This window comes from Babylonia areolata, chromosome 30 (genome assembly GCF_041734735.1).
Source record: "Babylonia areolata isolate BAREFJ2019XMU chromosome 30, ASM4173473v1, whole genome shotgun sequence".
NCBI classification, from domain to species: Eukaryota; Metazoa; Mollusca; class Gastropoda; order Neogastropoda; family Buccinidae; genus Babylonia; species Babylonia areolata.
In genome coordinates, this window is record NC_134905.1 from 11,254,714 (window position 1) to 11,268,083 (window position 13,370).

The 13,370-nt window shown below is 40.2% G+C and overlaps 1 protein-coding gene across 1 annotated transcript in view; it reads right to left on the bottom strand.

Annotated features, from left to right (window-relative positions):
- LOC143275395 (translationally-controlled tumor protein homolog) overlaps window positions 1–13,370 on the bottom strand; it is a 28,964-nt gene that overhangs the window by 5,569 nt on the left and 10,025 nt on the right. Inside the window, exons 3-5 of the mRNA XM_076579469.1 lie at window positions 11,568–11,758; window positions 2,455–2,570; window positions 1,363–1,469 (exon numbers count right to left, since the gene is read on the bottom strand). Coding sequence (XP_076435584.1) covers window positions 1,363–1,469; window positions 2,455–2,570; window positions 11,568–11,758 — 414 coding nt within the window. The remainder of the gene's footprint in view (window positions 1–1,362; window positions 1,470–2,454; window positions 2,571–11,567; window positions 11,759–13,370) is intronic.

Here is a 13,370-nt window from a genome sequence, read left to right on the forward strand (position 1 = left end):
ACCTTTCCTACCCCCACAAAACACTTTAATAAAATATTATCAATTTGCCTATGATTCACAGTTCAATTATGTTTTTCGAAACTGCCTACAAACAATCCGTTTTCATTGCTCTTCGTAGGGAGGGGGGCAGATGAGAGGGTGTTGTGTATGCACACTTTCGGAGACTGAAGGGTGATGATGGTTGGGGAGAGATAGGAAGTGACACGTGCGAGTTGCATTGGCTGACAGTGACATATTTTATATATAAAAACAAATATTTTTGCTCATACATACCTGTTCGACTGGTGTTTCCTTTCCTTGTTTCAAAGTTTGAGCGGTGTTTTGCTGTTTTCAAATGGTCCGTGAGCGCTGTCACACCTCGCGATCCGTAAACAAAATCAACATTGCACAGAATGCATCTTGCTTTCCCCGGCACGTCGATCTTCCGAATCCACAGGCCATAGCGCTCCGTCTCTTTTCCCTTTTCACCAAAAGTGAATATCTTCGAGCACCATGACCACTGCCATTCGTTTCCGCAACTGCTGTCATCATATGCGTCCAAATCTCGGCGGATGATGGAAGACATGATAGCATTCAAAGACCGTGGTTAAACACTGACAAAGATGGCGCCGACAATTGTTTGCAGGAAGTGCGCAAAAGCAAGACGAGCCATTTAAGAATACCGGAAACGCGCAAAAACAGATCAAGCCGTTTAAAAATACCATTTGAGAATAAGATCGTGCTCCACAAAAAAATTGAAACCGCGGCTGCCTGAGCCGAAACCGCGGACAGCGATCCCACAATCCTCTGAAATCCGCGGATAGTTCTGATGCCTGATATATGTGCGCGCGCATCTGTCTAGTGTATGTAAGCATGGTAAAATGTATTTGCACATCTCCCTGTGTGTGTTTGTGTGTCGATCTGTGTATGCGTGGTGTGTGTGTGTGCACGCGTGCGTGTATGTGTATGTGCGCGCGCGTCTGTGTAAGCATGGTTAAACTGTTTGCACATCTCCCAGTGTGCGTTTGTGTGTTGATTTGTGTATGCATGGTGTGTCTGTGTGTATGCGCGCGTGTGTGCGTAGGCGCGTTTGTGTGTGTGTGTGTGTGTGTGTACGCGAGCGTATATGTGTATGTGCGCGCGTCTGTGTTGTGTATGTAAGCATGGTAAAATGTGTTTGCACGTCTCCCAGTGTGCGTTTGTCTGCGTGTCGATCTGCGTATGCGTAGTGTGTGTGTGTGTGTGTGTGTGTGTGTGTGTGTGTGTGTGTGTGTGCGCGCGCGCGCGTGCATGTGCGCACTTAACTTGCAAGCTGGCTCAAGCTGTTGGCAGCCATGCAGTGATGCTCACTAAGAGCTGGAGAGCAAAGATGAAAATACTCACGCATTTCTCCTGTTTAAGGCCTTGCTTGAAAACGTAAACTTCGACATTTGTGTCATCCAACCATTTGACAAAGCAAGCGTTGTTCTCACATGCATAGTCACTTTCCCCTGCCACACAATAAAATGAACACATTAGCTTCAAAGTCTGTTTTCTTTCCTAAAAAAGTCATTCTGAAATCTATATTCACATACTGGCATATACTCTTTAGTCAAAATGGTCAAATTATGCCAAAATCTTACTGGTAAACAGGTTGGGTTTTTTGGGGTTGTTTTTTTTTTAAACCCGTTTTTCTCTGTGAAAATTGCAAAATGAGCCATTGGTTATGCAGATATCTAAAGATAATGAATAGCGAGGGAGTTAAATTTTTTTTTTTTTTTTTTTTTTTAAGTGTTAACTAGATTTTGCCTGTGGTACAAGTAGTTTCAATTTTATGCTCTTTGAAGCATAGCAAATCTTGCAGTTTGGAAAAATAAGTCCTTTTTGGGGAAAAAAGGCTATATCCCAAAAAATATTAAAGATACAGCCTTGAAATTTTGCATGTTATCATTTTATCTCATTGCAGATAACAACAATGTGCATGTTAGGTGATATGTATAGCGCTTAACCTGCCACTCCAAGTGCATGAACAACACATGCCATGAACAACTAGACACAGAAACATGTAAAAACATTTTTTTTAAAATAACATGTTAAAAAAAATATCCAAAGAACAGTGTAACATACAACTCGCATACCTCTCCCCCACCCTACAACACACACATAGATGCTCAGGCATGGGAGAAAGATCTGCAGATTAAGAGCAAATAAACAATATACCTCAACTTCCATTATAGTCTTAGTATTGTAGCAGGTTATGCCCAGGTCAGTTTGGTAACAAAAAAAACAAAAAAAATCTTGTGTGATGATTTCAATGGGAATAAATTTTTTTTAAATAATTTAAATGGACAAAAATACAGTACTGGCCATAAATCAAATTTCCTGAAAAATACACATACATATTTGGTAAGACAGGAAAACACTGAAAATCAGTTTCGACTATATAAAACAAGAGGGAGGATGAACTATGAGAGCGACATTGTGAGAGAAGCTCACCAAAGAAGCAGCTCAGGTCCTTATGTTGTTCCATGATAAAGTCAAAATAGGCTCTGCCAAGTTTCTTGTCGAACTCGACACCAGGCTTTTGGCACTCACTCATCTTCTCCTGCAAACTGGAACAAACACATTCCCAGTCAAGATCCTTGCAAGGAAAATGTTGGCAGCTATCACAACTTTTGTTTTCTTGTTCTTTTACTCAATTTTAGGACACTCAAGAAGCTGTTTCCCAGTTCTGACAAAGTTCAAAGAGTTTTCAAAAGGGGGCAATTTCATACATCAAACGGATGCATAAAATGGATCTGGGTACTTTTTTGATGTCTTATTTCCTTTTTAAGTAAAACACGGGACCTTCCAATCTGAAGACAAAGCAAAGAGATAGGTGGGGAAGAGCGAGAGACTGACAGACAGACATGGGATGGATACACAGAGACAGACAAACAGAGGGTGGGTAAGACCTAATTATGTCAGAGAGATGGTAAAATCAGCATAAAGGGTACAAGCAGAGATATCCACTTAACTCATTCTACCCAAAAGCTACATGCTTGTTACAACTCCCCTGAACCAGAACTACATGAGACCACAGAAGAAAATAGCAGGGTGGTTAACTAAACTGAAAATTGGAGAATTCTTGATTTAAACAGTCAAAGCAAGCTTCATTTTCATGCTTCCGGAATCCATAAACAGTCCAGTTTAGAATGCCAACTGCACCAAGCAAGAACGAACAAAACTAATAGTGCGTTGGTGTGAGAATACTCCTACCTGGTCCACAGGGAAAGTAATCATGGTACTAGAACAAAGGATGGGCCTTTAGTTCATCAGACTGCACTGCAGTGTCCAGAGTAACAAAACTCCAAAATTCATATAAAAAAAATCTTTAAAAAAACAAAACAGAGTAAAACATTTTCATTTTAAGCAAAAGACAAATAACATTCTTTTTGTTATGAAAACAAACTATAATACTGACGATATATCCCTCCCTCCCCCAACATTGTAACGAAAAAAATCTGCACATGTAACACTCAGTTGTCCACGAGCAACACTTCTTGCAGAGCTGAAGCTAATGAGGAAAGGAAGTCCCTGAACTAGTGGTGTAAGGAATAGACAGGGAAATTTTTCATCAACGGAGAGAAGCATCTGGAAGTTGATCTTTGGTATAATACCCAAAAGAAACATTTCTTTTGCAATCCCTCCCTCGCCCCTTTTTTTTCTACCTTTCTTGTAATGTACATTTTAGAGTATTTTAGTGCCAGACATATTTTGTTTGTACTTGTTTTTGTTGCTTATAGTCCAGCTGACTGCACAGTGCCATATCAGGACCATCAAACCATACAAATGCTCAACCGAGTTAACACAAAACTGTCACATTTACAGAAAACATTATGACAAACCCAGCTTCACATTTATCATCCCCAGATTACCAAAAAAATCACAAAAAAGGAGAAAAAAAAAATCAAATCCAAACAAAAAATACATGAAAAGGCCATATATGCAAATAACACTGCAGAATGGGCAGCTAGTGCCCATCCCAGTGTTCACATCTCACTACCTTATCACCATAGCAAAACAGCACAGATAGTGCATCAGACTGCAGAAAAGAGAAAAAAGTGTCAAGGCTTGCTTGAAAAAAGAAAAGGGAATGGGCTGGGAAGGCAGAAAAAGGAGACAACAGTGAGAAAGAAAAAAAGGCAGAAACAAAGAGAGTGACAGAACAGAGGAAATTTCTAGCACATAATTTCATGAAGGCAGAGATGCAATTAATACTGAAAGACCCCCAGCATCTCAAAGTCTTTGTTCAGTGTGTGTTTGCTTATTCAGCAATCATTTTAATGTCACCCCTATTCCTTCAACTCCTGACACACAAACACATAGTTGAGTTCAATTCAATCTTCTACTAACAAGACAATTAACCTCTTCACTGCGTTGTTGACGTACAGCATACATCATGAACTGTCGGTCACCAATGCTACATACATCATGATATAACATTCTCAGTTTGTGGCCTCACATTGCAGAAAACAGTGCTTACCATTAAATCAGCTCCCCTGAGAGCTCTTTCTCTCCTGAGTTCCTTAAGCTAAAAATATTCAGCTCACTATCATATTTATGGCAAAAGTTTTGCAAGTATGTAAGAGGCTCAAGTTGTGTGTGCAAAGCCATGGCTGCACGCAGACAAACCCGAACACCTGAACAAGTACTGGAAGAAATGTTTCAAGATGCAAATAGCAGAGATAAAGATTTTGGACCGAATGAGAACTGCGTGAAGATAATGCCAGTGACCATGATTTTGACATGGAGGAGGATGGAAGGGGTGTTGCACTTCGAAACTGAAGAAGAAGCTAAGCTGATTCAAGATACAGGTGGGTGTTCACAAGGTTTCAGTTTATCAGATGTTTCTCTTAGTTGTCAGGTCAGATAGATATATCTGCTACTGGTAACCTGGATCTCAGTACTACCCGTTGCAGGGTCGAATTGCTGGCGACTAAACCAGCACCCCCACCAGTCTTCTCAGGAGGATGGTGAGGAGGGTGGCTAGACACCCTGGTGGAAATAAATGACCCATCAAAGGGCGCCAGCTCTGGACAGCTACCTGCTGCCACCTATCTAAGGGGAGTAAACCCTGACAGAAAATCTGGTGTGGAGCCCCCAAGGCGGTTGGATGGCAAACTTTGTCACTTTCAGGCAGCTCCTGCGGCCGCGTTGGCACCAAAACGTAACAGCCTTGCTGTTCTTTTGGATCTGTCAGTGGGGTGGAGAGAGGGGGCAAGCTGCATGGGCAACAGCCTGTCTTCCATATTATATTGCCCAGGCTTATATCCATCCATCCATCCACAAACACCTTGCACCCACAACCTGGAAAGGACACTCCAGCTTCACTACTAGCGCTAGCGTCGGAACAACACGTGAAGCAACAGTTGCCGGTTATAAGTTAGCGCTCAACTGGCGGAGAGCCGACGCCAGGGGCTGCTTTTGACGGTGGGAGGGACCCTCGCGTCCCACTGGACAGCTACCGCCTGCCCAAGCTGGGCAGCCCCCAGCCAATTAGGTGCTGTCCCGCCACGACCTGCCTTCTACTATGGGTGTATGAAGATTAGGAGAATATCCGACAAGCATGTCGTTAATTTCTGCACCAGGCAAAAAGAAAACTTCCAAGAAACGGATCAACAATGAAACTGGCCTGTTGGAATGTCTGGACAATGATGCCTGGGCTCTCCCAAGATCTGCAAGACATCAGTGACGCCAGAAAGACAGCCGTCATAAACAACGAGCTGAAGAGCTCGCCACGGGGCAGAGAAGCATTGGCTGCCCACAGCTGAGACACAAAGACATTTGCAAATGTGACATGAAGGTGCTTGAGATCAACACTGGGAGGACCTTGCAGATGACCGCAACAGATGGAGAAGCACTCTCAAGAATCAGCTACAGATTGGTGAGGACAAACCGTCAGCTGCTGCAGCAGAAAAGCGAGCTCGCAGAAAAGGGACGGCAGCCAACAGACCAGCATCAGCTTACACATGTGACTGCTGCAACTAAGACCGTCTCTCTTGCATTGGTCTCTACAGTCACAGGCGACGCTGCTTAGTCCAAGCAGCCCAATTAGACATTAGGTCGGATATACTCCATCCATGGTCAGCCATGACCCAAGGAGGCCTACTACTCTTTAACTATGAATATATCTAGGTAGGACCACTTAAATTTTGAACTTCAACATATCTAAAAACTAATTACACCATTGGAAAGAACATAAAAAACTAAGTTCACATGCAAATTTTCATTGCATTATACCCAGTAGTTTTTAAGAAAACGGCATCTAAAAATGTTCAAAAATGACGCGTTTTGACAGATTTAACAAATTGCTATTTTTAGACTGTCATAAAATTTTAAGATGAAGACTTACCACATTGTTCTCTGCTGTACTTCGTACCACCAATACCTAGTTTATGCTGAATTTTTTCTGGCCTACTCAAGAACATGCTTAGAGAGAGACAGTGCCTCCAAAATAGCAAAATATTCAGTTTTGTCAAGTGTCGAATGGCCTGATTTCAGTGATAACATGCTGACTTATAATGCTGAGATCTCAAAAAGTTTTCATGCTACAAAAACATTTCAAATATGTGCATGTTCAGAAAAGCATGTAGAATACAGTTTTTTGGAAGACTTAATGCTATCAGAAATGCAAATAACAATGAAAACAGTCACAAAGTATATGGTTTTTAGTAAAAAATGAGCAAGTTTTTTACAATCATGATGATACTATGCTGTCAGATATCACCAGAGTAATTGTAAATATGCATATTTGACATAGCAGAAGTCCAGTCATTTCAGCATCCTTATTTGCAGTTCCCTTTCTTTTTCACTCAGTTTTGCTTTAAGAAATGACACCTCCTCTGTCGTTCTTAGTTCCTGTGTGATAATGTCCTCATTTTTTTTTTTTTTGCTGCATGCTGGCTCTGGGTCTGAAGTAGGAGGTAGCTGTTTGACAGTTTTTTGCTTCTTCCTGCTGTCTCTGATGACCTCTGCACTTTCAAAAGGAAGTTCTAAAAAATCTTGAAGTGCACTCTCTCCCCCGGTTTACTTCTGTTTTTACGCAGGTGAGCCTCATCTGCTCTGAGCCTCCCCAGTTTTAATTTGAGCTGCTGGGTTGGTGGCAAATCTCTGACCAGGTGTCATTTATGCAATGTTGCATCCTTTATCCTCAATATCCTAGCTAAGTGACATACTTCAGACACAAGACCAATAGGACAACTGAGTAAAGCCTCACGGTCCTCTACAGTTCCTTTCAAAAGATCTGCACGTGTAATTCCAAACTTCTGACAGGAGGGGCCAGGGAAGATGCATGAATCTTTCCTTTCTTGTAAAAAAAACATTCAGCACCACTGATCGTTTCACACTTGCTGAATTCCTTAACAGTGCGCTCAACTATTGACACCACACGTGGAAAGGTACACTCTGGGAACAGTTTGTGTAGAAAATGTTCCATTTCCCCCCAGGTTTTGTTTTCTTGATGCTTTAACATATTTAACTGCATCAAGAGTTTGTTGTTGAATGGAACCTTGGGTGCTGATGGTGGTCTTCCTCGTCCACTGTGTGCAACAGTCGCCCTTAAGGCTTTATACTGATCATCATCTGAAATACACAGGCATGGAATTTGAGACAGCTCTAATGCTTTAAAATACTTTTTTTTTCATTTCATGGATGCTTTTGCATATATATCATTTATATATGTGTGTGCATGAGTGTGTGATGAATGTGCACTGATACATGATCTACTAATTTCATGACTACTCCACTGTAATGGTTTCACTTAAATTGATGTAAGTTTTATTTAACAACATATCTTAAAACTTATTTCATGTTTACTAATCATATAAGTTATTTATTCTTTACATCATTTACACACACACACACACACAATAACTGATCCATACTCAGGCAACCTCATGTATGCATGCTACATCAGTTCAACAGACACTAACTCTGTGCATACACACTTAGCATATAAGATACATACTAATGCGCGCACACGCACGCGCGCACACACACACACCACACACACAGACGCATGAAATTGTCTTGGCGTTTGACGATCAGAACAGAAGTGGAAAGATACACGTGTTCCCATGCTGTCCGACGTCGGTCACAATATTAAACCATCAATCCGCTCTCACTAACTCAAAACCCTTGTACAACAAAAAATTACTGAATAATCTGACACCATCTTCTAGATACAGCTGTCGATCGCGGTACATTTTCGAATAAAAGATCATAATTGTGCTAAAAAAATAACGTGACTGACGAAGCGTTACTGTTCCCAGTTACACATCAACACTGCTGAAGAAAAGTTGTTAGGATTCATCCAAACCCACAAAAATATAAAAAAAATGCTACTTATATTTATTTTCAAAATAAACAAATTGAAACAAGAAAGGCAAGGCCTTCAAGACTCACTTGTGATACACTTTAAAAAAAATCCAAGTTTTTATGTATTGAGTATAATGCATTTACTGTTATATGTATATTTTTTGTATTCTCTAAACTTGGCACTTTGATCTGATATTCGACCCAACAAAGGATCTGTCATTATTATCATTTTTTGTTCAAACAGGAACTTCTTTTGCTAAGCATGGAAGTTTTATTTATTGCAAACGTTTTGGTGTAGATAGCAGAACAAGGGAAATTACTCTGCTGGGGAACTTAGTTTGCTTTAAACTGATCTTTCTCATCTTAAACATTACATTTTGAAATTATACTCAATACATAAAAAGCTTGGATTTTTTTTAAAAAGTGCATCACAAGTGAGTCTTGAAGGCCTTGCCTCTTTTGTTTCAAAATGTAATGTTTAAGATGAGAAAGATCAGTTTAAAGCAAATTAACTCCACTAGCATTACAGAGTAATTTCCCCTTTTTACTATCTGCACCAAAACGTTTGCAAAATAAATAAAAATTCCATGCTTAGCAAAAGAAGTTCCTGTTTCAACAAAAAATGATAATAATGACTGCTCTAGCTGTTGGGTCAGAATATCAGATCAAAGTGCCAAGTTTAGAGAATACAAAAAATATAAATATAACAGTAAATACAGTTTGCATATAATTAGGCTTCATTCTTTTTTTTTTTTTTGTGCCAATCCCAGAAGCGCAATATTGTTTTAAACAAGATGACTGGAAAGAACTGGATTTTTCCTATTTTTATGCCAAATTTGGTGTCAACTGACAAAGTAGTTGCAGAGAAAATGTCAATGTTAAAGTTTACCACGGACACACAGACAACCGAACACCGGGTTAAAACATAGACTCACTTTGAGTCAAAAATTGTGCTTCTTACAAACCTGTAAGTTGGTGTATTTTCCATTCTTCAAATGATGATGCCTAGTAGACGGAGGCTCCTTCGATCGCCGCCATGGTCGAGCTGCGCTGCAGGATCCGAAATCGGTCACTCGTTTTTCTTCCAAAGCGCGTTCGCAACTTTTTCTTTATAACAAAGCCATGAATTGCACTTGAAAGTGCATAGTTTAAACTTTCTTTTCTTGTAATTTGCTCGTGATTTGAAACACTGGTTCGTATGCTATAGGGTCGCAAACATCAGTCTCACACTTTCGCTGTGACTTTCAGATCGACTTCCTGTGAAAACCCCAACAAATTTCTAGCCAATCAAAACGTGAGAATCCTGGCTTTCCAGTGACAAAGTTTCTAAATTTATACATGGCCAATCAATGCAGCGCGAAGCGATCGAGTGACACACATGATATTCAGCTCGCGCGGCAAGCACGGCGGAGTCTGTCACCGCAGTAAAAATCGACGCGACACCCTTTGCGTTTGAGCGCACGGCGCATACCAGTTTGACTCGAATGATAAAAACAAATACCACAGGAAGATAGTTGAAAGAATGAACTTTATTCCAGTATAAGATTGGTGTCATTTAATTAAGTTTGTTAGTGAAACGAGCGAGTTGAAAATGGTCAAATTATGGGTCTGGACTGCGCTGTTAACCACAGTGGCCGCGGACCGACCTAATATATCTGCATTGTGTGTGTTCTGAATGTGTTAGATGCTGTAAGTAGCTTCGCCAGTCACTGATCAATGTGTGTGAGAGAGAGACAAGTCACTGTGTACTGTGTGTGACTGACACTGCGCGAGGAGGCTTAGCTCATTGGCTGGCTGGCTCATTGTTGACGTCAGCGTGTGTGTTGTTTCCCTTTCTGTCTCCGTTCCCGGGGAGTGGGGTGGTGTGTGTGCGTGTGTGTGTTTGTGTGTTTTTGTTGTTTTTTTTTATGAGAAAAAGAGAATGAAGGGGGTGTGGCATACCACGAACCATTTTCAGTGTGTGTGTGTGTGTGTTGGGGGTGGGGGGGGCTGAGGGGGGGTAGGTGTGTGTGTGTTATGTATTTCAGCTTCTGAAAACAATCGGAAATAATGATACAATTTCATAGACTTTATATATGTAAAAATAACAACAAAAAACCAACAAAAACTTAGTCTTTCATGCAATGTGCTTCAGGTATGCGGCATGGTGATGGTCATGATGTTCGTCCTTGACCATCTGGAGTTGACAACTTGCCATAAACCTGCAGCTGAAGACCAGCAGCAGCAAGACCAAAGGGCAGCAAACAAGCCTCCATCAATTTTGGATTACAACAAAAACATGGGTGCCATGGACCGTCATGACCAACAGCTGCAGCCCTATGATGCCACAAGGAATACCCTGAAGTGGTACAAAAAGCTGTGTGTGCGTTTTCTACAAATTGCCATGCTGAATGCACACATCCTCTACAAAAAAGCAGGCAACAGAAGCACATTCCTGGACTTCCAGAACGATGTAATCATTGCCATGATTTTTGGTGACCAAGACCTGCTGAAGTTGACCACGCTGTTTGTCTTGTGTGGACGACAATTCAGATGTCATCCCACCTACCCCAGAGAAGACCCGGCAACAAAGATTAGAAGGTGCAGAGTCTGCTGGAAGAAAAGGCAAAGAAAGTATGTGAGGTTCTACTGCCCAAGCAAACCAGCACTGTGTCTTGAGGACTGTTTCCACAAGTACCACACACAGCGATTTTACTGGCGATAAATGCTGGATGAGTACACCCTTTTCATTCTTTGTGTGGACTGTGTTGGAGTCTTATGGACCTGGACACTGTTGCACAGCCTTGGACAGTGTATGTGGTTGATCAAAACAGTCACAAGAAAGACTGACACGTAACCTAGTTGATGTAGCACCTCATGGTAGAATGACAGTCCTGATCTTTTTTTTAAAATTATGGCATTTTATGGAATTTTTGTGTCAGACTGACTCATTATTTTAACCTGTGAGTGTTAAAAACAAATCTTTGTTCATTTTCCTTTCATCTGACATATACTTTTATGCACTTATCTTCAGTACTTTTTGAAATATAAACAAATCAAGACCACTGATGTGTTTTTCTGAAAAAATTCTCAGCATAGGCTATAGCAAAACATACTAGCAGTGAAAGGGTTAACAACTGAAAGCTTTAAAAGCCTGCTCTAAACCATCACATGCATGTGAACACCATATCTTTGTGAAATGTCAGAACTTGGTTCATAAAACATTAATATGCCAATACCAATTCCAGTGACACAAATGGATAGCCACTTACCTGGTGAAGTAGGATTTGAAGTATACTTGAAAGTCTTTTTTGGAGCTCAGTGCACCTTCAATCAAACGGTTACCCATAACAAAGTCAAGCCCACACTGAGTGCCAGTCTCAACTTCCTCTTGGACCTCCTCAGCACTGGCGTTGGCTCCAATCAACGATCCGTCAATACCTCCACTCTTTGTTATGATGTGCTGTGTGGGCAGAAAACAGACTTAAGTAAAGCTGAGAGGAACATAATGGCCTTGTTTTATTAGAAATGTTAATGCAAGGATTAGGAATGTTCAGGGTTCCCAGCCAGATTAAAAAAAACAGTCCAATACTTTTTACAGACCAGTATGGAAATTTTCCATACCAAACATAAAGCCAATTTAAAATGATATCCCGTTACCAGTGTTAAATTCCCACTACTGTTTGTTTTTTTTTTGGGGGGGGGGAGAATCTACACGGAAGGAAAAAAAAAACCCACAAAGAATTCAACAAGATGCATAGTGAATCACTGCACTGATATATATATATATATATATCTCTACATATATATATATATATATAATATATATATAATACACACACACACATATATATAACTTATAGAATCTGACACAGATAAACTAAAAAACAACATGAAGTTTTCTAAGATATTAAATGGTGTGCAAGCAAGTGTTTTGTTTTTAAATTTCAATGCAAGAGAGTGAGTGAGTGAGTGAGTGAGTGAGTGTGTGTGTGTGTGTGAGATGATTGTGTCAGCCTGTGTGCATACATGTTAATTACATGCATGTGTTTGCATGGATGTATGATTTCATGAGTGTGTGTGTGTGTAAATGAAATGAAATTATGGTGCTTAGAGCCTCGCCGATCACTAAGGCATGTATGATTTCATGAGTGTGCTTGTGTGTTTGTATGCGTGCGTGCGTGTGTGTGTGTGTGTGTGCGTGTGCAAATGCTTTTTATGTAAGAGTGTTTATGTATGTGTGTATGCTTTATTTCTTCTTCTTATTATCAATTTCATATTTGGCAAAATTTTAATCATTACTTAATTGTACTTTGTAGGTCGTCTTACTGGATATTTTTTCACCTATGGGACTCCAGGAAGACCAAAGAAAACCAAAAGACAAGGTGCATAAACTTCACATGTGATTGAATTGTGTTTCTAAAGTGTGTGGATAAATTTGGTGAGTACTATTATGTTATTATGTTGTTTTGTTTTGTATCACCTGCCTATCTTCAATGACGGTGTTATACAGGTATACTCCGGTGTGTCACCACAAGGGTAGCACAGATGTAACACATGTATACAAGCCATCTCCGGCAGATCAAAGCTCATACATTCCTGTACATTGTCAGAAAGTTTGGAGTGATTCCGATTAATAGTTTTTTTTTCTACAATTTTTTTTCGAAGTGTGAAAATGCGAAAAATCGCCCATTCATTTCTTAGTGTTTACACCCAGTGAGCATGATTTGGGGACATTTTGACAAAACAGCAATTACTTGGTGATACTGAGCGCATTTCCAAAGTTCTGATTCTTTCTTGACATTTTGGTACCAGTCAATTGCTGTTGAAAATTCTTATGAAAAAGTCATAACTATGTGAATGTTCCCAAACTTTAAACCCAATTTTCTCAGAAGTACGTCAGCGACTGCCGAGAGACTCAAATGCATGTATCTCAGAAACTAATAAAGATAACTGAATTCTGTTTTCTGTGTCTTATTCAGAATTCTCTCTACTTTCAGATAAACCTATTATCTCATTTTGTGAATTTTGACCCTTATCCATGATTTTCGCGTGCACCATCACAATTTATTTGT